General features: G+C 46.9%; 1 protein-coding gene across 1 annotated transcript in view; it reads left to right on the forward strand.

Moving 5' to 3' along the window:
- The window catches only part of LOC127235463 (WD repeat- and FYVE domain-containing protein 4-like), a 47,561-nt gene extending 22,607 nt beyond the window's left edge, over positions 1-24,954 (forward strand). The window contains exons 3-11 of the mRNA XM_051202766.1: positions 8,599-8,713; positions 9,487-9,593; positions 10,776-10,910; positions 11,654-11,843; positions 13,831-14,020; positions 17,799-17,956; positions 19,386-19,838; positions 22,304-22,408; positions 24,740-24,954. Of these exons, the coding sequence (XP_051058723.1) occupies positions 8,599-8,713; positions 9,487-9,593; positions 10,776-10,910; positions 11,654-11,843; positions 13,831-14,020; positions 17,799-17,956; positions 19,386-19,838; positions 22,304-22,408; positions 24,740-24,954 (1,668 nt within the window). The remainder of the gene's footprint in view (positions 1-8,598; positions 8,714-9,486; positions 9,594-10,775; positions 10,911-11,653; positions 11,844-13,830; positions 14,021-17,798; positions 17,957-19,385; positions 19,839-22,303; positions 22,409-24,739) is intronic.
- The last annotated feature ends 587 nt before the right edge of the window (positions 24,955-25,541 follow it).

Raw genomic sequence — 25,541 nt, forward strand, 5'->3', positions numbered from 1 at the left:
CAAGTGCTCTCTGGTGAGTTCGGAGAAGACAGGCTTGTCTGAGTTTGCTCATGAGCTGTCATGAATTACCATAAACACCATGGCTTATAAGCAATATGGAAATTATTTCTCCAATTATTTTGAAAAATATTTGGTAGATATAATAATACCAACAACTGAACAGTTGAAACTCTCAGTGTATATAAAAAGCCCTGGATGATTTTGGTTGATGAGGCTGGAATGTCTAAAGTTGGCTTTTTCATTTTGGGTCCAGCGAAAAATAAGGTGATCTAGAATGTCCTTTGAATGAAGGCAATATACATGAGTTTGAGTTGTTCCTGCTTGGAAAGGAATATTTCCTGAGGTGTGTGTGGGGTCACACCCAACCGGAGCAGCTTCTTTGTCAATCAGACTGACATAGAAAGGGTGAGCCTTGTGGTGATAAGTCTTCAGTGAAGGTTCACAGTCCACACATGCTTTAGCATGGCTACCCTTGAGAATGGCAGAAGAGCCACTACTAACCCATGCAAAATTTTAGTTACCATTTTGGTAACAGGAAGGCCCAGGGGAATCTGAAGGGTACAGAATTCTGACAGGGCCTGAGCCGAGGGCTGAGTCACCTCTAGGGCCACAGGCTCTTCCCTGTGGTCGGGGCTCAGGTCCCCTGTGCAGAGGAAGAAATGCTCTCAACCAGGCCAAAGTCAACAGAGGCTCAATACTGATCTAGGGTCACCTCCCCAGGGATATGCTCTAGCCTCCTTTTTAGCATCACCTTGTTTTGTCTTCGACTAGCACTCCCCAAACTATACAAAGATGCTCATGACTTACCATGGCTTGACTTAGGGTATTTCAACTTTATGTGCAAATTAGTATGTGGTCAGCTGAAAGTAGATTCTAGATTTAAGACCTTGTTTTTCCAGGGCTGGGTGTGTCCTGTATGATCCTTTCTCTCTATGCTGGACTTTGGCAGTGAGTCCCAGCTCCTGGTCAGCCTGGGCATGATAGGTGAGCAGCTGATGCTGGCATCTAAAGCACAGTGAGCCCCAAGGGGGCAGAGGTAAGACCTTCAGAGCAGTGTTGTGGTGTCAGCTGAACAGACGCTGTCATGCATGAGACCTAGACAACACTCAGCACTACTCTGCCTGGTGCTGGGTGAGGTGTTTACAGGTTCTCACTGCAACCTCTGATGGACGGGACCTAAACTTAGGACGGCTCTGTAAGTGAGGAAATCTGCAGGTGTTGAGAAACCTGTCCAAGGTTATCCAGCTGTTATCTGGGAGCAGAACTGAACTGACATCAACATCGCTAAGCACGGTGCTCAATTGCTTAGTGCTTGAGTTTGTAGAATGGGACCTATCTACTTTCCCTTTCCCTGCCTCATAATGACTTACCATGTAATGACTTTGCCTGGCTGGAGTTTTACTTTTCCTTTGGTGACAAAATGATTGTCACTCCCTGAACACATGATGTTTGGGCAGCTGACTCCAGGGTGTGGCAGGCAGGGAAGAGGTGTCATTGCGTCACATAGGAAGCAACGTAGGGCCTGTGGCTTCTGCAAAACAGAGGGCAAAGTTGTCAGGATTGCTGTTCTTTGTGCGTGCAACTGTGGGCTTTGAATCATGAGAACATCACAGGGTCTCATGCTGGAAAAAAGAAGCACGCTCTGGGAGGCATGAATGCACAGGCATGAGCCTTTGGCTGCGTTTGCTCCAGATGAGAGGCAGTGCAGGTCACGCAAAGACCCTCTGTGATAGCATACTATCAGGAGAGCCGATGCTGTAGGTCTCGTTGCTGAAGACTATTCTTAGAATTTGTGCTTTGAGAAAAACAGGAAGCAAGGCAGAGAGGGCGCAGGAGTAATTGTAAAACCCCTCAGTGTATAAAACTGGGGAGGGACATTGGAGAAATGAGAGATCTATGGATGCGGTAGATAGGGATTCTGGCAATGGGCTCACACTCCGTTTTGAAAAAATTATTGCTTTCAATATTTGAGGCTACAATATAATCACATCATTTCCCCTATTCTTTGTTCCCTCCATACTCTCCCATATGCCCTTCCATGCTCTCTTTTAAATCCATGGCCTCTTTTTCATTAATTGTTACTTAACACACCTCACACAGACCCCCCCTACAACACTACACACACACACACACACACAAGACACAGACACACATGCAATATAGAGATACACATTCACACAACACACAGACACATACACACACACTACACACACACACTACATGCACACACACTACATGCATACACACTATACACACACACACTACACACAAACACAGACACACACACACTACGCTCACACACTACATGCACACACACTACACACACACACACTACACACACACACACTACACACACATTACACACAAACACAGACACACCACACACACAGACACACACACTACACACACACTACACACACATTACACACAAACACAGACACACACACACTACATGCACACTACACACCCTCATACATACTACACATAGACACACACCATTTTGTTGTTGTTGTGGTTGTTGTTTCAGAAAATGCTTTGGTGCACCGCTTTAAAAAATGTAAACACACATTGCTGGGCAGTAGTGGTGCACACCTTTAACCCCAGCACTGGGGAGGCAGAGGCAGGCAGATCTCTGTGAGTTTGAGACCAGCCTGGTTACAGAGCGAGTCCCAGGACAGTCTCCAAAGCAATACAGAGAAACCCTGTCTCAAAAAACAAAACAAAACACCCAAAATATAAACACACACTTATTTCCAAATAAAATATAAACACCTTCTCAGTCTCTATAATATTACCTCTACGTATATGTTTGCAGGGGTGACCATTTGGTATTGCATAACCAATTGGTGTGGGATCCCTGGTGAAGACTAATTTTCTTGGTCTCAGCATTCCTTAGTTGCCTGTGGTGCTTTGCATAGGAGTACATACCTACAGACCTCTTGGTTATAGACCTCTTGAACTTCTCCCTGTGCACATAATGTATCTATGGCTGCGTCCTTGTTCATCTCATACTTGGTGAGTCATGTTGGTGAAACTTCAGAAGTATAGCTTTCGACAGTCTTAGAAGACACCATCTCACGGCAAACTCCCTGATCCTCTGGCTCTTACTTTCTTTCTGGCCCCTCTTCAGTGATCCTGAGCTGGGTTTGGGAGCTTGTATTGTGCTGGGGCCGGTAAACTCTGCATTTACCACAATCTTCTTGAATCTAGGTGGGTTTTGGTGACTTAGCTAAAGGAATAGGAAAGAAAAACATTTCTAGGCACAGGGCTCAGGGCTCAGGGCTCAGGGCTCAGGAATCTCAAGTGGCTACTTCTTGTTACTTGGAATTCTGGGATAGTCACTCATTTGCAACATGTTGCTACCAAGTAGTGGGAAGGTCAGACAGTCCTGAGAAAAGAGCCATGTGCACAGGAATGTGCTGGTTCTGCCTCTCATTTATTTCCTCCTCTCTGTGCGTGCACACGTGGGTGCGCACGTGTGTGCATGTGTGCATGTGTGTGTGTGTGTGTGAGAGAGAGAGAGAGAGAGAGAGAGAGAGAGGGTGAGCTATGTCCACTCTTAAAGCTAACTACTGATCTAATGGAGTTTGTTTCATTGAATATGGTCATTTGAAAAGTAAATCCACAGGTAACTGAAGAAAGATAAGCAACACTGTATCTAATGGGAGGGGCTAACCAACAATGACTTTCCAGTGTGATTTCCAGAGGGCACACAGATAGTCAACGTCTGCTAGCTGGCTCCTGAGTCTGCACTACCTTGCAGTAGAGATGGACCATGGCTACTCTCACCTTGGGGGAACTGAGTTTTGTTGTTTTAGCAGAAGCTTCCCTGTACCACCTCACTTTTGTTTCTGATTTATAAAGGAGGTTGTTCACGGTGCCACACTAAGCAGAAAGCCTCACATAAAGCCTTGGGAATAGCTGAAACTGAAAGGCAAACCTCCCAGACTAAAGAACAGTAATAATAATACCATGCTCGGGCAGGAAACCCAACCAAATTTTTTGTTGTTTTGTCCTGGGAAGCTGGGGTTTTCTCCCATCTCATGAGCTTTTGTCTTTGTTTGTTTTGCTTTGGAGATCATAATGCCATCTTCTTTCTTACAGGGGAAGAGAAGGAACGGCCATGAGGCATGATGGTGCAGCTTAGATAATGTTAGTAAATAAAAGCTGTTTGTTTTTCTTTTTAAATATTGAGCAATATTCTCTCAGCATGCAAGTCCCAGTTTGGGAAAAAATTAGGGCCTTTTTGGAAGCTACTTTAACTCTTTGGAGTCTCCACGGTACCATTCAGTGACTGATTGGCTCTGTGCATCAAATGGCACCCTGGTGGCCCGAAAGAGTTAAAGCAGCCGGGAGAAAGCGCCCATCACAGTCCCAGGAAGCAGCTGTGCCCGGGGAGCCCCAGCTCTGAGTACAATTACTGCTCAAATCACAGTGGCCCTATTTGCTTTATTGTCCCGTGCCTCCAGGAGTCCCACGGCTCCCAAGACAATATCCATGCTCTAGAATCAACGGCCTGAAAATTGGTCTTTGAAGGGCTTGGGAGTACAGGGAGGAGGTAAGGAGTTTATATGAAAGTTTGCACAACAGAGTTCGTGGTCCTGAGGAAAGATTCCACCTCATTCCAAGCCCAAAGGACTATTTTCCATCTAGAGAGTGTGTGTCTGAGTGACTCCGCCTTTGCAGGTGGTAGGTGCCCTGTTCACACATATGAAAAATAAAGGCTACTCGGCTGGGTTCCCTATGTGTGAAATAATTCAACTCTTCCTCTTTCTCCTCCTCCTTCTCTTGCATTTTCCTCCCCCCTCCTCTTTTTTGAGACAGTCTTATTATATAGCCCAGGCTAGCCTTGAACTTGTGCTGGAACCACAGGTATGTACCACCACCATGCCTGGTTGAAACAACTGAACTCTTGAGGCTGCATCTTAACGGATTCTTTCGCTTAATCCCTCTCTCACTCTCAGTATTTCTGTTGCTATGATAAAATGCCCTGACCAAAAGCATCACAGGGGGAGAAAAGGGTGTATTTGGTCCATAATTCCAGAGTATTGTCCATCACTAAGGGGAAGGCAAGGCATGGACTCAAACAATTTAGTCAGATCACATCTATTGTCAAAACTGTCTGCCTGTTTGCACTTAACGTCATCTTATCTACCAAGGTCCAAGACTACTGCTACCCACAATGTGCCGAGTCTTCCTGTATCAATTAACACCCAAAACAAATCCCCACAGGCAAACCTGATTAGAAAATTTCTCACTCAGGCTTTCTTCTCAGGTAATTCAATGTTGTGGCAAGTTGACATTTAAAACTAACCATCCCATTCCACTTCTGCAAGTGACCCTAAAAGTAGTGCCAGCCTCAAAGGACAGTGTGAAGATTAGTGGAAATAAGACCATCATATTATATTATGTGTTTGGCCATCATTAGTGTGCATAGCGGGCATTGAAATCACTTTTTCTGTTTGTCAAGCATTTGTTGAAGACATACTGTGTCCAACTGTTATCAGCAATCGAAGTTCTAAAGTGCTATCATATCTCCTTCTATTTACAATCCTTTGTCAGTTAGGCCAACATTTATAGAACAGAACATTTAAAATACAAAACCAAAAATTCATAACCTATGCAACATTTAGCTAAAAATGTAACACATGAATCCTAGTCATTTAGTATTTAAGAAATGAAACACAAATCCCGTGGACACACTGTAGAGACCATTCTTACAAACATAAACCACTTATTAAATGTGGAGTGTGTGTACCATTCCCTGTGTGGTTGTTACTAGACACACAAACATCTGTCAGTCTTAGACAATAAAGACTTACAGCATAGTTTTCGTTGCCACCATAAGATTTTGTAGATGCCTTCCATGATGAACTTGTATAATTGGTTCTTACAACATTCTGTTTATGGTGTTTATCCATGCCAACACATTCAGCCTTATGTTTTCAGTGCTTTTTGTATCCTATTACATAAGAATTCCACAACTTATTCACCCATCATCTTATTGTATGTAGTAAGGGTTTTCTCCAATTCTCCCTAATCACACATAGGGCAACAGAAGTATTTCTTGTTCAGCTCCAACATTTCTCTAGGGAATATGTCTAGGAGGGTAACTGGGGGCTCTAAGGTGTGGGTCCCTTTCAATTTACTGCTGAGTTTGCAGTGTAAGAAGCAGAAAACAGTCTTCTTCACTACCCAGTCCAAAGACTGAACTTGAGACAAACGACATTTCATTCCTTAGATGAAGGTGATAAGGATGCTCTGGAAGGCGGGCTGTAGAGAAGCCAGTGGTATGTATAGGACAATCCTATCAGTTACAGTGTGCTCTCACAGAGCCTGTGGTGTGCATGTGGCAAGTGTTTCAGTTACTTTTCTGTTCCTGTGACAAAATACCATGACGGAAAGCAGCTTATAGGAGGGTTTATGTTGGTTTAAGGTTCCCAGGGGATAGAGACCAATCATCATGTCAGGGGAGGCAGGGCATCAGGCAGGCATAGTAACTGCTGTGACAATCTCAGCAATGATGGCTCAGCTACACACATGCTGTCCACATACATTTGCAAGAATGGTCTCTACAGTGTGTCCACAGGATCCGTGCTTCATTTCTTATATACTAGGTGTTGAGGATTCATGTGCTACGTTTTCAGCTAAATGGTGCACGGGGTCTGAATGTTTGGTTTTGTATTTTAAATTTTCTATTCTACAAACGTTGACCTAACTGACAAAGGATTGTAAATAGAAGGAGATCTGGCAGCGCTCTAGAGCTTCGCTGGAACAGAACTGTTGACAACTGTTGGACACAGCGTGCGTGCGGATGAGACCGCATCGCTCAGCTTCTTGTTCCGGTCACTGCGCCTGCCTGTTTCAGCACCTTCCTTTCTGTGCACACAGGAAAGCAGAAAGAGTGTGCAGGAAGTGGGGTGAGACTATGAACCCTCAAAGCTCTCCACACTCAATGTACTTCCTCCAGCAAGGCCGTGTCCCTAAGGTTCTACACCCCTGCCCCCAAATAGCACTGCCATGTATTTAAATGTGTGAACCCATGGAGGACATTTCTCATTGCAGCTACCACAATAATCCCTCAGTGGAGAAGAAGGAGTTAGCAGTGTTATGTAGCTCTAAACAAAAGGCTTCACTTTAGCCTGAAATTCCATGTTTTAGAATCTATCGGAATGAAATAAATGAGTGACTAAAGCAACACTTGAAAACTGTATGCTGTGGTTTGGACATGGTTTGAGTTGACCCCAAGGGCTCACCTGCTGGAAGTGTGGACCTGGTGCAGGAAGCTGTAAGAGGAGGGACCAGCACAATGAGCAGGGGGCATTGCCCTTAGGAAGGATTAATGCTCGTCTCTCAAAGTGGTGTCTCGCAAGAGCAAGTTGTTAGGAAACAAAGTCACGGTTTCTTGGTCCCTTCTGCATCTGCTTTATCCCCTTTTGCTTCTGAGCTATGCTGTGTCACCGAGAGTGGCCCTCCCTAGAGGCCAAACAGATGGAACCTCCTGGTCTTCGACTTCCTGACTCCAAAACTACAGGTTTAATAAACCTTGCTTAAGTATTTTGTTATAGTAGCAGAACATGCACACTGCATAAGAAGATAATCAGTGAGATAAAGCAATTGACTAGGTGAGGGGAGGGTGGAAAGGAAACCCCGGTAACAACATATTGAGTGAATGTTTCTGAAGATATGTGAACAAAGTGTCTTCTTACCCCAAATCAAGTTCAGCTTGGTGAGGCCATGGGTTTAGTTAGGGCTTCTTATGGGAACATGCCTGTGCTAGTGAGTCTCCTTCCCCTGCAGCCATTAACTGTGTATCTATCCTTGGTGAGAGGGTGCGGCCTCCTGAGTCCCATTCCATCCAGGGATGGAAAGTTAAATGGTCCAACCTTGTACAGGGTTCCTTCAGGTAATCACAGCTGTGGATGGTTGAAGAGAGCAATGTCTATATTATACCCAGAGAACAGCTGCTCTACAACATCCCTCCTGAGATCTCTCCTGGGGTAGTCTGACCCTGGCAGGGCATTTTCTGACACTGGGTGTAGGTCTCAGTGGGCTGCAAGTGCACTGGGTACAAAGCGTCTGATGTTTTGATAACATATGCTCAGACAAGTTCCGGAGCTCGGCAGGAAGCTGGAGCATTTGGAGTGTGGGTCCTGGGCAAAGATTGAGTGGATTACTTCTCTTATTGTTGCAACTTAAGGGAGGAAGGGCTCTGAGTTCCAGGGACTAGCCCATCCTAGCAGGGGTCATGGCCACAGGAAAGTGAGGCCCCCCAGATCACATCTCCAGTCGGCAAGCGAGAGAGAGAGAGAGATGAACATTGTTGCTTAGCTCCCTTTACCTTTTTACTCAGTCTGGGTCTAGTACACTGAGAGGTGATTCCCACAAGCATGTGGCTCTTCCCATTTAGTTAACCTCATCGAGCAAATCCCTCATGATGATTCCAAGCCTTGCCGAGTGTCAACCAAGACTAACCATTGCAGTGGATGATGGGTGACCTTTTGGATATAGCTGGGACAGGAAGTGGAGCCTTTGTCTGGCTGGAGGCTTGGTTTATTGCACTGCTTCCTCTAACTGGAGTCTGTTTGTGCCTTTCAGGCCTGGGAACACTCCGTGGGCATCATCTGCTTTCGCAGTCTCCAAAGGCTGGCAGAAGATGTGTCCGACCAGCTTGCCCAAGAAATCCAGCAGGCACTTGCTGGAAAGCCTGCAGGTAAGAGAGGCTCTGGAGTGTGGGATGGAGAACACAGCTGACTGCAGACCCACTTGACTCCCAATTCTCTCTCTCTCTCTCTCTCTCTCTCTCTCACACACACACACACACACACACTACATTTGCACAGTCATATAGTCACTACACACCCACACATGGACACAAAACACAAATAAGTCACATAGAGATGCTTACAGCCACACTGTACACGTTGCATAATTCTACACATCACACACAGAGACACTAAACATGAATACTTCACTTACTCAGATGCTGCATTCACACACACACACACACACACACATACACATGCACGCAGGCATGTGCACACGCAGACACAGGACCAGGATCTTGGGGTCAGAGAAGGAAAGCTTGTTCAGTGGAAATCTTGGTCTGCTAAAGATGCTGAGGCTAGAGAATGCACTACACTAATCAGACCTTGGTGTAGGTTGCTGGGTTTTCAGTGGTGTAAGGTGCTGGGTGATACAAGAAGTGGGGTGAAGAGTCTGGATTATAGGGGTCCAATGGTGAAGGGGCTATTATTAACTATTTGGTAACTGGGAACCATGGATGACTATTATGGGTAATAAAAGTGTCATCCCAGGTTATTAATCTTGAGGAGAGTAATGTCTGGGACATATGCAGATGGCCTTGAGGTATTTGGGCATGGAGGCCCGTGGTTTGCAGCAGTGCAGACACATCTTTGGGGAAGAGGAGGCTCTGGAAACTGGGTGGCCGGGATGCTTCACCAATCAGTGTTTGACATCTTGCAGAGCAAGCCCGGGCTGCAGCTGGGCAGTTACTGCGGTGGAAGGGTGACATGGATCAGGATGGCTACCTGCTCCTGAAGTCGGTGTATGTGCTCACGGGGACAGACTCGGTGAGTTCCAGGCCTTTGCCCAGGTGTCCCAAAGTGCCCCCTAGCTGTGGACAGAGAGAATTAAGGCCTAGAATAGGGCAATGGAAAGTCCCCTTCCATAGATTACTCATTATGTTTACTCCCTTCTCCCTTTCTGATGCTACATGGACTTCAAGGGCCTGAGGTTCAGGCTTGGGCCATGCCTCCTTAATGGACAAGCAATGTGTAACCACAAGTGAATTAGTTCATGTCTTCCACTTGCTTGAGTTGTGCTTCTGATTTTAGAAGTTGGGTTACTCATCCCTCTCTTCTAGTGTCAGTGTAGCTGACTTCACCAACCACTCCCTACCTGTTAGGGCCACACGTGGTGCCAATTAGTATTCTCAAGGACCCTGAGTTGGAATACAGAGATTCGTCATTCCCAGAGCCCCTGATCTGGGCTCCATGTTCCAACTGGTCCAACTGGAGTGAGGTCCACCTGAGTGTACTGTACCCTGTGCTGGTTGTGGCTGTGACCTCTCATCATGGAACTGGGAGTCTCAGGCTTGTGGTTAGTGAATGAGTGGCTAGTTTCCTCTTAGGAACCGTGGCAGTGTGGTCATTAGCAGAAATGGCCAAACACTTTTGCAAGACATGTCAAGAGCTTCACAGAGGCAGCAAGAGTGGGTATCTGTATGTAGGAACCATGGCAAGAGACAGGTAGGGTGCATGAAGAATCAGGAAGGTATTTGGATATTTGTGTGGAACTGGGATGGCATAGCCTGCCATGACTGTCTGGGACAGGTTCATAGCCTTGCCATAGATGCTAAAACTGCAAGGGGAAACCATGACTTGTACTCAGTGTTTGCCCTTGAGTTGGTGTGTGTGTGTGGGGGGGGTCTGTCTGCAGTCTAAGTGTCTGCAGAAACAGACAGCCCTGAAGCAGTGAGGAAAGCTAAGAGCTTGCTGTTGAGGAGGACACGGACAAATCCAACCCCATCTCCGGGAAGTAAAAAAAACAACCAGGGCTTCAATAAATGGAGGAAGGGCTTTGCCTTTCAATGAAGCAGTCACCGTAGGTGAGTACCATGATCACCTACATTTCCCAGCTGAGGACAAGGAATGCAGAGAGGGAAGCCGTTTCCACCCAGCTCCACAGATGTGAGGGCTCGATGCATGTTAGAGTTGCCTCTGCTGTGGGTGACCTGCGCTCTTCCCTTGCAGGAGACACTGGGCAGAGTGGTTGGATCAGGACTCCCAGCCCTGCTCTTGCAGTGCCTGTACCTCTTCTTTGCCTTCCCCGTGGAAAAGGATGAGCTTTTAGAGAGCGATGTCCAAGGGCAGAGGATGTTCGTGCAGGTGAGTGAGCAGGGCCCTGGCCTCCCCTTGCCTTGAGCTTGTGTGGGAGGGGCCAGGCTCTTGGCTGTTCCTGAGGGAGGCTTTTGCCTATCTCAACCTTAGCTTCCAGGTGCCTTGACCTCTCCAGGTACTGTTCTTCCTGCATCTCTACAATGCAACATCTGTGTGGTTGCAAGATGGTTTTCTCGCTTGTTGTCTTCAGCCATGTACCAATATCTACATTCCCCTGGACTCTCTATGGCCAGTGGGATCCTCCCCCAACTTGGTTCCCCTCCCTGCCTCAGCTCCCTTCCCACCTCCTCCTTAGCATCTGGAAGCCCATCTCTTTGGACATTTCCCCCCAGTCTGAATCGAAAGACAGGAGCCAAAATGTTCAAAAATGCAGTCACAAGGCACCCGATGCATCACTTCTGAGAAGTGAATCACTAGGTGCTGTCATTCATCACTGTGTGAGCATCATAGAAGACAGGGGCACAGGCCTAGATGTCCCAGCTCAGTCACCAAGTGTGACTTTGATATGTTCAAGAAGTACGCGTTTTACAGGAAGTTGGTTTTGTAAGTAGGAAGAGGATGTCCCTTTCCTAGCTGCCTGTGTGCACAGTCCTGGCTGGGGCCGAGGGTAAACATGCTCCCTCTGCAGTCCGACTGCTGAGCATGGCTGTCGATGTTCCAGAGAAGCAGGGAGCAAGCTGCCATAGGAGCACCCATCCTAACCAAACCTCCTTGTTCTGTATTCCTCCCAGATGTTGTTAAACATTTGCAGTGAGTCTCAGGGTCTGGAGGGACTTCTCTCAGGAAGCGAGCTGCAGTCTCTACTGATTGCTACCACCTGTCTGCGGGAACACAGCTGCTACTTCTGGAAAGAGCCTACCTTCTGTGTGCTGAGGGCTATCTCCAAGGCTCAGAGCCCCAGCATCATCCAGTATCTTCGAAGTAGGTTCCAGGAGACCAGGTGTGGGCCGTGGGTCACTTGAGGGTCCTTTAGCTCAGAGTGTGGATCAGTATGGACACGCCCCAACCTTATATAGCTCTGTTTGTGAAAACATGAATGTTGTCTCTGGATGCTTCACCGGGGAGGGAGAGAAGGGGGGCTCATTTACCACATGGGTGTTTCCACAGAGAACATGCAGGGCCTGAAGGCTTATTACATCACCAGCCTCTGGAGACAGATGTTAGCATGGGGAAAGTCGAGCTCAAGAGTGGTAGAAGATCTTGGCAAGTTCTGTTTTTAAACAGGGAGACATCTGATCCCTGCACCTTAGTGCTTGTGTTAGGGAAAGTGTTGAGGGGAATGAAGGCTGGAGACGGGAACCACAGCTAGGCTGTGAACTCCAGTTCTGATGAGTGATCGCAGGTCCGTTACCACAGGGGCTTCCCGTTTGCGTCATCTATAAGACAGGCAGCAGGATAGCATGGAAAGCCTTGCCCGTTATGATTTTCAGTGGGTTGACATACACACAGTGCCTGGACAGCACTCATACATTGGCTTCAAGCATCAGACTCATCACTTGGGTTTTATTAGAGACGAAATATTGCGGGCTACACACGAGTCTCCAGAGAGGCAGAAACCTCATCACAGTGCGATTGGTCTGGAGTAGGGAAGAAAGCCTTCTAAACCCAGTTCTCAAGAGGACATGTTGAGGAAGGCTCGCCTCCATCTCTACTCACCTCCCACCCTCTGCCCAACATTTCCTCAGCTCCTTCAGATGAGCACAGATGCCATATTGGAACACAGCACTTCTTTTCTTGGGCTGATCCCAGAGAATGGGCTCTTTGGGGACAAGCTGGGTTTCTGAGCTGCTAATACCACCTGCATGTTCACAAATACATGCTCTGATCTGTAATTTTTCTGGAATAAGGAACATCTGCTGGTTAGAATTGAGAAGCCCACCAGCCTCTTCCCCGACTGTAACCCAGTCCCCGGAGGAGACACTGTGGGGTCCAAAGCCTCCCATGAGTGCAGCCTAGGTACACAGTTGAAGCTGAGTCATGCCTTGACATTTCAGTCTCCGTTACGCTCCCTCTAGCTAGGGTCTCAGTGGCTAGGGAAAGGCTGCAGGCAGGGACTGCAGGGGTCTCTACTGTTACCCTTTGCTGTCCAAGCCAAGGCCTCAGGAAGCTCCCTTCCCTGGGGAACTAGGCCCAGAGCCTTCCTACAGGCATGGGCTTGTGGGTCTAGAAGGTGCTTAGGAGAGGAGGCTGGCCTGCGAGTCACCACCACACCATCAGCTACTCTTGGGTCCTCCCTTGCCTAAGGCTCTTCTGGGTCCTTACAGCAGAGGGTCTGAGCCTGCGCCCTCCCAGTTTCACTTTTGTAACTTTCCTGCCACTAAGGAGAGTCTCCACTCCATGCCAACGACAGTCTGAGGGCCCCCCTTCTTCTGACTTCCCACCACTCCATGTGACCAACAAAGTCAGTGGCAGGCTCTTCATGAGTAGACCCCCACCTCTCTCCTTCCGCACAGCTCACACTTCTGCTTGAATGCCCCGGCTTCTTGCATTTCTGAAACATTCCCTCTACTGTCTTCCACCTCCTCACTCATATGCTGCCCCCTTCTCGGGGCTTCTCATCAAGCTGATTTGCTCAGCACCCCATGCTAGGCTCCATGTTGTTTCTTAAGACCTTCCGCAGTCTTATATGGCCTCTCTTATATAGGAGCTGGGACTCTCTGACACTCTGGGAAGGAGGAGCAAAGAGGGTACCCCCACACCCCAGTGCCAGCTGCTCCACACCCCAGTGCCAGCTGCTCTCTGGATGGCACCTCCCACGGGGAACCTCTTCTCGAAGCCGAGGCTACAGAAAACACTCAGTTTCTTCACACTCCAGCCTTGCTGTACACGTTGAAGAGGCGCTAGATGGTGGGGACGGGGCAGCGCCTTTTGTTTCCTGGCTCAGCAGGGCTATGTTTCCTTCCCACAGCTGCTGACTGGGTCCGGCTCTCAGTTCAGAACCTGTCCAAGTTGGCTGACACCCTCTCTGCTCCCGAGGTGAGCGAGGCTGTGAGCCTCGTCCTGAACTTTGTGAAAGACTCCTACCCAGTCTCCTCTGCACTGCTCCTGGAGTTTGAGAACGGGGAGGGCTATCCTCTGCTACTCAAGGTTCTGCTGCGGTGAGTGGCTGGGCCCGGTGAGTGGGGAGAAACTTGACCAGTCAAGCTGTGGTGCTCAGAATCATCCTACTGCTTTGGTGGAAGTCAAATAGCAAGGGTGTCTAAACATGCCTTCTGAAGTTCAAGACTCCAAGAGCATGACTAGAAACACCTTCTCCAGGCAGCAGTAACTGAACATTTGAACATGCCGTTAGCTTGGGAACCACTTCTTGTGTGTGTGTGTTTTAATCATTTTTATTTTAAAACACTCTTTTCTCATTTTTCATACCAATACCAGTTCCCACTCCCTCCCCTCCTACTGTCCCCCACCTTCCCCCCCCACCCTACCACATCTACTCCTCAGAGAGGGTAAGGCTTCCCACCGGAGTCAAGAAGTCTGGCTTTGAGGCAGGACAAAGGCCCTCCCCCCTATATCTAGGATGAACAAAAAGAATGGGCTCCAAAAACTGTTCAAGCACTAGGGATAAATCCGAGTCCCAGTGCCAGTGACTCCACAGACTGCTCAAGCCACACAACTGTCACTTACATTCAGAGGGTCTAGTTTGGACTTATGCAGGTTCCCCTGCTGTGGGTCCTGAGTCACTGAGCTCCCACTAGCTCAGGTCAGCTGTTTCTGTGCGTTTCCCCAAAATGGTCTTGACCCCTTTGCTCATATTATCGCTCCTTCTTCCCTTTGACTGGACTCTGGGAGCTTAGCCCAGTGCTTAGCTGTGGATTTCTTCATCTGCTTCCATCAGTTGCTGGATGAAGATTTTATGATAATTATTAAGGTAGTCATCAATCTGATTACAGGATCAGGCACCCTCTCCACTAATGCTTAGGGTCTTAGCTAGGGTTATCCTTCTGGGTTCCTGGGGATTTCCCGAGTGCCAGGTTTCTGGTTAGCCCCATAATGGCTCCCTCAATCAAGACATTTCTTTCCTTGCTCTCCCTCTCTGTCCTTCCCCCATCTCAACCATCCTTTTCCCTCATGCTCTCCTCTCCCCTCCCTCTTCCACCCTCCCTATTTCTCCTTCCCAGAGGGATCCATGTATGTCTCTGCTAGGGTCCTAGCTTCTCTGTGGTTGTGGATTGTAGGATGTTTACCCCTTGCTCTATGTCTAATATCCACTTCTGAATTAGTACATACCATGTTTCTTCTTCTTCTTCTTCTTCTTCTTCTTCTTCTTCTTCTTCTTCTTCTTCTTCTTCTTCTTCTTCTTCTCCTCCTCCTTCTCCTTCTCCTTCTCCTTCCCCTTCCCTCTCCTTCTCCTTCTCCTTGTCCTTGTCCTTGTCCTCCTCCTCCTTCTCCTTCTCCTCCTTCTTCCATCTATTTGCATGCTTCAAGGTGTACTGTATTTACTCCACTGTAAATATACCACATTTTCTTTATCCATTCTTCAGTTGAGGAGCATCTAGGTTGTTTCCAGGTTCTGGGTATTATGAATAATGCTTCTATGAACACTGTCGAGCAAGTGTCTTTGTGGTGTGATTGAGCATCCTTTGAGCATGTGCCCAACAGTGGTATTGCTGGGTCTTGAGGTTTTCTGAGAAACTGCCATACTGATTTCCAAAGCGGCTGTACAGTTTGCACTCCCACCAGCAGTGGAAGCATGGGAACCACTTCTTTAGGGAATTAGCGACTTACATTAACAGCCACTTCAGCAATCTGCTGCATGGCATGCATACCTGCACGTTGCTGACCTGCCTTCTATCTCTTAGATCTCACATGCCTCTCTCAGAAGCTTTCTGGGGTCTGCTGCAATTTACCCTACCTCAGTGTTTGGAGGGCTGTGTGTAGGGACCATGCCCCACCCCTGGCTCTCCACCAATCACTGTTGGGAGCTGATGGGTAACTACCCAATAGAGTTGTCCTTTGGGCGCTTCTGCCCCACACCGTTACAAATCCATCAGAAGGACAAGTACAGTTGTCTTGGGAGGCACTAGCTTGAGAATGCATTTTCTTTTGCCACTTCACATGGCCCGCCCCTCCACCCCTGCTTGTTGTATCTGAGATCAACTCTCAAGTGAAGGTCTTCTCTCTCAGACCCATGAACAGCGAGAAAGATACTGCATCTGTGGCTGGACCAATTTCTCCACTCTGTCTTACTGTGTTGTATTCAGAGGATGGATGCCTAGGTATTATTAGCAAGAGCAAAAGATGGAAATAAAAGGAATCCCTTTGTGGCACAAACCCTTCCGCTAAAGTTGGGGAACCTGCTTCAGGGCAAGGCTGTGCACACTCCCTTGGGCTTTGCTTGGCTTCTCCTCAATGGAGTGGACCTTAGCAATGTCTTTTACAGACTTCATGATAGAAGTGTACTGGAGATGATTTGGATGAGAGAGGCTGAAGGCCCTCGGTGTAGTGTCCATAGCCACAAGGTTTTAAATAAAGAATCTCTTCTTCAAAATGATGCTAGGAATAAGTGGTTCTTTGGGTATACCACACACATAGTAAGCAGTCTGGCTGATGGTCACATGATGGTGGCCATTGTGGTACCATGGATGGTACCTGTACGTTCCTGTATGTTTCTTTTGTTCACTTGATGGGCAGCTTTTCCTAGGCTTCTTGTAGAAGACAGATGGGGGGGGGACCAGTGTGAGGAAGCAGCTGCTCAGCTCACCGCCTTTGTTTCCTGCTTCATATGTTCCTGATCTAAAGGATAGAGCTGGACAGAGACTCTGGGGCCCTGCCCCATGAGCAGAGAAGGGCACTACCTGGCCATCACCAGATAAACACAGAAGCAACCATTAGCCATAGGCTAGGCATGTGGAAGCTAGCCATGGAAAGCAGCCTTCCTCTAAACAGGACTGTAGTTTGTCTCCGGCAGGCTGCTCTGTACAGCAATCTCTGCTTCCTGACAGAGAGGATGCTCCGAGGAGCTCCAGTGGATATCTGAACAGTGAATCCCATGGAACCTGACACATAAATGTTTCCTCCTATATGCACATGTTTCCTCTTATACATACATACTGATAATCAACTTGAACTTGTAAACTGGATGCAATAAGAAGCTAGCAACAATAGTTAATAGCAAAGTACACTATATGCAGTCCTATAACAAATTAATTTAAAGCATGATTTTTTTTTTTAATTTCTGGAATCCTTAGTTGATGTGTGTGTGTGTGTGTGTGTGTGTGTGCTTTTAACATTTATTTTATTTAGATAAGGTCTCATATGGCTCAGGCTGATCTCAATCTCTCTATACTACCAAGGATGATCTTGACTTTCTGATCTTTCTGCCTCCACCTTCTGAATTCTGGGAATACATGCACCCATCACCATGATTGGTCCAATGCAGCACTGGGGATCAAAACCAGGATTCTGTGAAAGCTGGACAAACACTCCATCACCCGACCTGCACCCCAGTTCTGACTGATGCTCTGAAGCTGTAGCTGACTAACGGCAGTGGAAGGTTTAGAGAGCAGAGCACTAATGAGAAGGGAGTGTTGTGCCCAGAGAGATGGCTTGGTGGCTAAGAGCCCTTGCTGCTATTGTAGAGGACGTGGCTAGAGTTCAAACGCCTACATAGTGGCTTACAACCACCAGCAGGTGCACACACACACATACACACAAACACACACTCACACATACACACACACACAAAATCTGATTGCACTTCTTCAGGTGGAAGGCTGGAGTTTGTAAAAGGAGTGACGTTTATCCAGGGCTCTGCCCTCACCTTTGGTGCTGAATTCCTTCTGGCTAGAGACCTTCTGGTCTTTGTGAGGGGCACAGCATGCAAATGTGGCTGCTCCATCCAGGAAGTCCCAGGAACTGACCCTGTTTGTCCTGCAGGTATGATGGGCTGACCCAGGGAGAGGAGGAACCCCATCTTGAGGAGCTCCTGGAGCTGGTCATGTGGCTGACCACCTGCGGGAGATCAGAGCTGAAGGTGTTTGACAGCGTCACTTATCCTCAGCTTGAAGGCTTCAAGTTCCATTATGAGGCTTCTGGTGGGTCCTCCTTGTGTCTCCAAGTAGCTGGAGCATCAGTGTGTTGTCTTGATAAGGCTCTGCGTGTCTCTAATTCATTTGCACCTATCAATGATGCTGCCTGTGACCTTCAGGGACATGACCCAGACCAGTAGATATTAAATATCTCCCTAATCTACTTTGCAGCTGTGCAATTTCAATTTTGTACAAATAAGTTCGTTTTGTGTGCTTAATAGAGGCAAAGCACCTGTCAAGTAATGGAGGCATTCTCTGGATTCCACCCCTATTCGTGTGTGACTTACCCCATACCATTTGCTTGTATAGTGGCAACTGATGATCGTGAGTCATCCACCTAGGCTCAGAGTTGGTGGTTTCTCTTCCCAGCATGCTGAACATGAGTTGATGATGCCAGTGAGTTCACTGAGGCTTTCTGAGCAGCAGGTGCTCTGCCCCCTACTGGGTGCTGATATGAACAGCTATTGTTAGTTCTCTGATATCTCTCTGCTGGGGACTGCCTTGCATACATCAAACCACAGGCTGCGGGATGGAAAGCATTGCACATGCCTGACCTCTAGTGGGTCTGTCAGGAAACGAGGGGCTGGTGAGGGAGTTTTGAAGGTTAAGTTGTGAGTTGTCTAGGATGAAAGAAAGGGGAAGAGTTTAAGGGCACAAAGTACAGACTGGGGAAGAAACAGTGGTCTGAAACAACTGGGTGGGTCTAGAGATGCCAGCCAGGGCAGGACGGTACAAACTGTCAGGAGAGAGAGCTGGGTGGGAGAAGGGTATTGGGTGAGGCTTAAGCAGACCGAGAGGATCAGGGATGACAGGTAGGGGGAGAGTTCTGGCAAACCCAAGGCTTCAGATGAGGTATCCTGGAGTGAGAGAGAGAAAGGGGGAGAAAGGGCCATGTGGATAAAGAAGGTGCATGCATCCATTCGCCTGTCTAGAAGCAAACCTGACCTTGCTCGGTCACCTCCAGCATAGCTTGATTCTAGTTGATTGAAACCAAATCTCTTGGTCCAGCTTTGCTCAGTGGAAATATAATGTGGACCAGTCATCTACCCTTGATTTTAGATATGAAGACACTGGTTGAATTATTTCTGATCACACATTTTTATCTACTTCAACAGATCCCAAATACTACACCTTAATGTGCAGCCGAAGGCAGGGCAGTTAACGAGACTCTTGCTTCTTTTGGGGCTGCCCCTTGGTCACCTTTTGGTTGAATGACCTTAGCTGCTACACTCAGTTAGCTAACCTAACTCTGAAATGCTGATGCAGCCCTCCTCCCCACCACCACCTGGAGTTTGTAAATTCCCTAGACACGTACTCACAGGAACTAAGAAAGAGAAACCTTAGTTACTGTGTCCCCCATGAGAACTCAAGCATGCATGCATTTCTAGACAGGCAGGGAGCTAACTTGCAAAACTGTTGCTCTTTTCATCTCCAGGAGTGACAGTTAAGAATCTCCAGGCCTTCCAGGTCCTGCAGAATGTTTTCCACAGAGCCAGTGACTCTGTCCTCTGCACCAAAGTGCTTTTGACCATCAAGACCATGTGGGCCTGGAACCCTCGAAATTTTTTCCTGTTGGAGTGGACCCTGCAGCCCATCTCACAGTTTGTTGAGATCATTCCCCTGAAGCCAACCCCGGTGCAGGAGCAGTTTTTCCAGCTGTTGGAGACGCTGGTGTTCAAGCTTCTCTATGTTCCCCATGAGATCCTGGCTAAAGTGCAGGGTCTGATCAAGGAGAGCCCTGAGCTGTCCTGCACCCTTGTGGCCTTGCAGAGCATCCTCAAGATCACAGCCAGTGACGGGCTTTTCACAGACATCTTCCGGGACTCAGGACTGCTAGGTCTGCTGCTGGCCCAGCTCCGGAAACAGGCCAAGATCATGAGGAAGTCAGGTGGGCAAATGCGCCAACATCACTGCAAGCCAGGCTGGGTCTGCCAATCAGCCCACCCCTACATTGTAACAGAGAATATGAGCATGTGCATCACATTGTGTGATACAGAGAGGGGCTCTGGTGCTGGTAGCTTCACAAAGAACAGGCAGTCTCCAAGTCTCAGCCTGAGCTTAGAGGGACAGACACTACTTTATTCCTGAAATGACTCAGGGAATTCACAGTTACTCCTTGCTGGGCATACAGGTGAAAACCACCGGGAGGCTGATTCTTCAGTAAAGCAAATGGGGGGGGGGGAGCTGGAGCCTGGAGAAACCTAGGCTTTGGGGGCTCTTCTGGGGTCTGCTGCGTATGTCCTTGTGATCTCCCACTGAGAATGGGGTTCCAGAGCCCTGCTGGCTCTCCTCTGTTCTGCTGGGCCACACCTATGTTATCATGTTTCATGCATGTTCTCCTGGGGATACTTTCATGGGTCTTTGCAATCCTCACCTCTGTGATTTTTAAATAGGAACTAGCTACAAAGAGGTCTTTTTCTGTTCCTCTTGGTTTGCTCAAATCTGCCACTCCCTGCTGCCCTGGGGGTGGGACAGCAGGACACAGGAATCTAGCTGCTTACCTCCCTTGCCTTTCCCTTCTCATCTTCCGTTGCTGCACTTTCTGGACAGGCCTGGGGCTGCTCTTTGACTTTAGTCAAAATTGTTACCCTGTGTTCTGCTTCTTGGGAAGGAGGAAGCTAAGAGAGAGAGAGAGAGAGAGAGAGAGAGAGAGAGAGAGAGAGAGAGAGAGAGAGAGAGAGCAGGAATGTGGGAGCCAGTCAGTCTCTTTTGGAAGCATGGCTGAGGTATATGCTGGGTGATCTTACCCTGTTACTTCATCTCTATGATACTATTCTCTCTGTAAAATGACAACAGCTATGCCATGCCACAGGCCTCCCACGAATTACAGGAAAAGGGCCCACTCTTGTAGGTGGCATGTAAAAGATATCCAGAAAGTTCTGCACACTGCATCCCTATCATTTTAGCATTGTTCTGTAGGAGACTAACATAGGTATTTTACAAGGAGCCTAGGTACCTTCGGGAGTTCAGGAAGGAGCTGTGTCTTCCCCAGAATGTTTGCAAATAGGATCAGAACTTAAGTGTTTACATAATACCCTTGAATGTCCAGGCCTCTAGTGAGACCACGCCTGGGAAGTAGGTGGCCATATACTTCCTTCTCTTGACTGGTAGTTTTGGTTTGTTTTCTGTTACTGTAACAAAATGTCATAGACTGGGAAATGTATAAAGAAGTTTACTTGCAGTCTAGTGCCCTACCACTGAGTCTTCCCAAATAGAAGTTTATTCGGCTTATAGTTCCAGAGGTAGGGAAGCCCAGTGTCATGGAGCCAGCATATGGAGAGAGCCTTGCTGCTCTATTATAACTCACTAAAGAAGATCAGTTCTTTCAGCTTATGCCATCTTCATGATTCCATCCAATGCTACTTACTTCCTGAAGGATGCACCTCCAAATACCATTAGCGTGCAAGTTAAAGACTAAGTCCCCAGCACGGGCTTCAGGAGAAGCATCCCAACCTTAGCTAACTTCTTGTTTTCAATCCCCTCCTGCATGAGGTTATCAGCTCCCTTGCTTTCCTTGCTGTTTCTAAGGCAGTGCACACGCTCCTTCAGTGTCCCTGTAGCACCCTAGACAGACGAAGCCTTGCAGTAGCTTAACATCAGGTCTCCTCTTCCATCCAACCCCAGACTTATGACCATTCCCAGAGGTGTTTAGCTTTTTCTGGGAGCTAATGTTTCCAGTCTCACTTTGTATTTTTAACTGTGACCTATTGATTCTTGCACACGCTGTCTCTGGTAAATAAATTCTTCTTGTTCTCATTCATTTACTTATTTTTAATCCCCCAGGTAGGAGGTAAACTTCCAATTTGTTTTGGTAATTTCCCAGCAGTGGGAATCAGCAGTGGATGAAGCAACCCAGTTTGGGTCTCAAAGATGTAGTGGTCCATCGGTCTGTTCCAGACTCTCTGAGTTGCTTCTTAGCTCAGCTGATGAGATGGCAGCTGCTCCTTCTAGACATGTGACAGGCTGTAAGGGGAAGATCAGGCTGGCAGGGCTTGATTTGTCATGGAGGGCAGTCTTCTCAGAGAGTGGTTGCTTCAATAGGCCCATTAGCCTCACCTGGGAATGTGTTAGAAACAAGAATTACCTGGTCTCATCCAAGATCTCCTAACCCACCAGCTCCAAGGAAGGGGCTCAGCACAGTTCTTTGAATTTCCAGATTTCTGATGTGCTCAAGTTGGAGAACCACCAAGGCTGGGTTTTCAGGGTGGTATCTTCAGGGTTGGGATGCCTGCTCCCTTCTAATGGACTTACCGTACTAACATCTCTTCAGGAAGGTGGGACACCAACGAGGGAGAGACTGGGGATTGTACTGTGCAGACTTAGCACATGTTTATTTATCCTTAAATGTGGCAGGAAACAAAGAGCCCAGTCCTGGTGTGCAGGATCCAGAGAGGGAACTTACCTGCGTGATGCTGAACACAGTGGTCGCACTTCTGCAAGGCTCTGTTCGAAATACAGGTAATGATAGTACTAACCTTCTCCAGTCAGTCTTCAACAAAACATGAACCACGAGTTACCTTTGAGTGTTCAAAGGCGATATCAAGGGATAGTCAGTACCAACATGGTGGCTGACCTTCAAGTGCTGGTTGATACTTAATGACCATCTGTAAAATGCACATCCCGGTCAATACTTCTTACTATTTTATAATGAAGTTGGTAGGCAAAAAAAAAAAAAAATACAGCATAATGTAGTATTTTCTAAATTAATGCGACCACAAGACACCCTTTCTTCTCTTTAAAGTAAGAACTCTTGATAACCTGCTTTATTGAATAGAGATGATTTTAAAAAAATAAACCACAGAGTAAAACACTAAAACTATGCCTTTAATCCCGGCACTTGGGACTCAGAGGCAGGTGGATCTCTGTGAGTTCGAGCTGACCTTGTCTTGTTCCCTGTCTTGCTGGTGTCTCTCCATGTCTATATTCATCTCCATCTACCTTCTCTCTCCCTGGAAATCCTACCTATCCTCTCTTGCCTAGCTATTTGTCACTCAACTCTTTATTAAACCAATCAGAACCTTTGAAAAGACACATCTTCACACTCTACAAAAGTATTATTCCACAGTACCAAAGCTACGCAGAGAAACCCTTTCTCAAAAAACAAACTATCTATCTATATGTATGTATGTATGTATGTATGTATGTATGTATGTGTGAACATATGTGTGTGTGTGTTTCTCATAGTCAAGGATAAATTCAGCAATTCTATTTATCTGTTTTTGTTTTGTTTTAGCTTTCTAAGATCATGTGGCTGCCATGTTTTGTTAAAAAGGGTTCCTTTTTATATATCAGTATATATCATGAAGGAGCTGCACAGATCCCTGTCAACGGCACTGGAATCCTCACAGAGTGACTATTCTAAATATAAAAGCCTGTTATTTATTTCCTAGCATGGAAAAGCCTACGAAATGTTGCCTGGAAGTACTGGTTAGAATTTGCATTTCTAGGATGACTCTTGGGCATTTGGTTGGTAGTAGATGGAGGTCAATCTTGGGAATCTGTTTTTAAAGAGGGGCCCCCAGCATGATTTCAGCATAGATGCCATGATTTGAAAGTCCTGACTCAGGACCTGAAGGATCAAATCCTCATTAAGCTCTTTGGTCATCAAGAGTTGAGCCTTTACTCCATGAGAATGAATCTGCATGGCAGCCTGAGCAAGAACAGCCTGGGATTGTCTGTACACAAAAACAAACCACAAGTAGATTCCTTCCATTTTTTCCCCAAGGAAAGATCTAGGAAATTAAATATGTTAGGAACATAAATTCTGGTTTGCATTCTATGAAATTTTGATAGAAGACAAGGTCCCAACCCTAGACAAGAAGCTGCGTTTTCTACTGACAGCTATTGGGAAGGGGGAAAATCTGTTTTTAATGGAGTGACAGTGGGTATATCAGAACACCCCAGGCAGGCCCCAGGCTCAGGTGTAGTTGGCCAACAACACTCAACACAAATCAGACTCTATGTTTTTGTGGGCCTTTCTCCTTTCTTTCTTTCTTTCTTTCTTTCTTTCTTTCTTTCTTTCTTTCTTTCTTCCTTCCTTCCTTTCTTTCTTTCTTTCTTCCTTCCTTCCTTTCTTTCTTTCTTTCCTTCTTCCTTCCTTCCCTCCTTTCTTTCTTTCTCTCTTTCTCTCTCTCTTCCTTTCTTCCTTCCTTTCTCTCTCTCTCTCTCTCTCTCTCTCTCTTTCTCTCTCTCTTCCTTTCTTCCTTCCTTCCTTCCTTCCTCACTTTCTTTCTTCCTTTGAGGAAATATATGACATCAGGTAGGTAGATAGGTGAGTTGTAGAAGGGGGATGATATGATCACAATATGTTGTATGGAATTCTCAAATAATAAATGGAAACCCTGAGAGGATAGAGGGTAAAGAACTGGTGTAGGTCCTGGATTAGGGAATGAAGGTAAATGGATGGAGAGTGGACTCTGAGGGTTGTGTTACTTATGTTTTGAAAAAGATTTCAAAACCAAGGTCCTTGTTATTAACTTCAGTCACTATCTTGTAGAGTAAGTCTTTTGAACTTATCCCTCCTATCTTGAACTTCCTCCTTTGGGAAGATGTTGGCCAAATAAATGTCCCCGTTCCCAATAGATTTCATCCTAATTCTCAGCACCAAAATTTCTCTTTGCCATTAATCCATTGTGGGTGTGTATTATAAAACATGAAACTATTTACCAGGGGGCCAATGAGAGAATGGAGTGTAATGGACTTGGGAAGTTGAAAGAAAAAGCCTTCATTGTGATGCAATTGCAGTGCCAAGGTCCACCTTTCTCTAGCAGTCTTGCTTCTTGTTCCCAGTTGTCCTAAAAGATCATGGCATGGTGCCCTTCATCAAGATCTTCCTGGATGATGAGTGCTACCGAGGAGCCTCACTCAGCATCTTGGAGCAGCTCTCCATCATCAATGCTGAGGAGTATATGAGCATCATTGTGGGTGCTTTGTGTTCGTCCACCCAGGGGGAGCTGCAGCTAAAGCTGGATCTTCTCAAGGTGAGAGCAAGTCCTCCTCTGTAATTGTCTTTCTCAGGTCTGTGCACCAAGTCATTCACCTTTGTTTGTGCATTGCATTGGGTAGGCAGATAATTGTGCCAGGCAGTTAAGGCTGCTGTAATAAATAAATTCCATATACTCAGCTACCTTGAGCTCCTGTTTCTTCTGCTTCTACCTCCCAAGAGCTGGGATTCCAGGTAGGCACCCTCAGATCTGACCTTCGATTTGTTTTATGGAGAATCAATAAATACCTTGGGATTGCAATTCAAGGGCAACTGTCACTAGGGCTATTCAGGGACAGCTGTCACCAGGGCACTTAACTCAGCTGAAAGATGAGGGAAGACAGGCTAGAGGGAATGACATAAGGCATATTCATTCAGGCTAGAATTACCATACTCTAACTTCTTTTCAGTTTCGTTGGACAGACTTTTGAGCAGGACTCACTCAGCTGCAAGGGTTGATGGGAAATGTAGTCTCTGATTTGGCAGCAACATCGCAGCCCCGCTTTATATCATGAAAGTAGGGTGTGAATCAGTGGTGGACTGATACGTGTTGTGCTGACTCCATTATATGTACCAGTGACCAGGTCTGTCGAGAGTGCTTGGAATACA

Source organism: Phodopus roborovskii, unplaced genomic scaffold, assembly GCF_943737965.1.
Source record: "Phodopus roborovskii unplaced genomic scaffold, PHOROB, whole genome shotgun sequence".
In the NCBI taxonomy this organism is placed as follows: domain Eukaryota; kingdom Metazoa; phylum Chordata; class Mammalia; order Rodentia; family Cricetidae; genus Phodopus; species Phodopus roborovskii.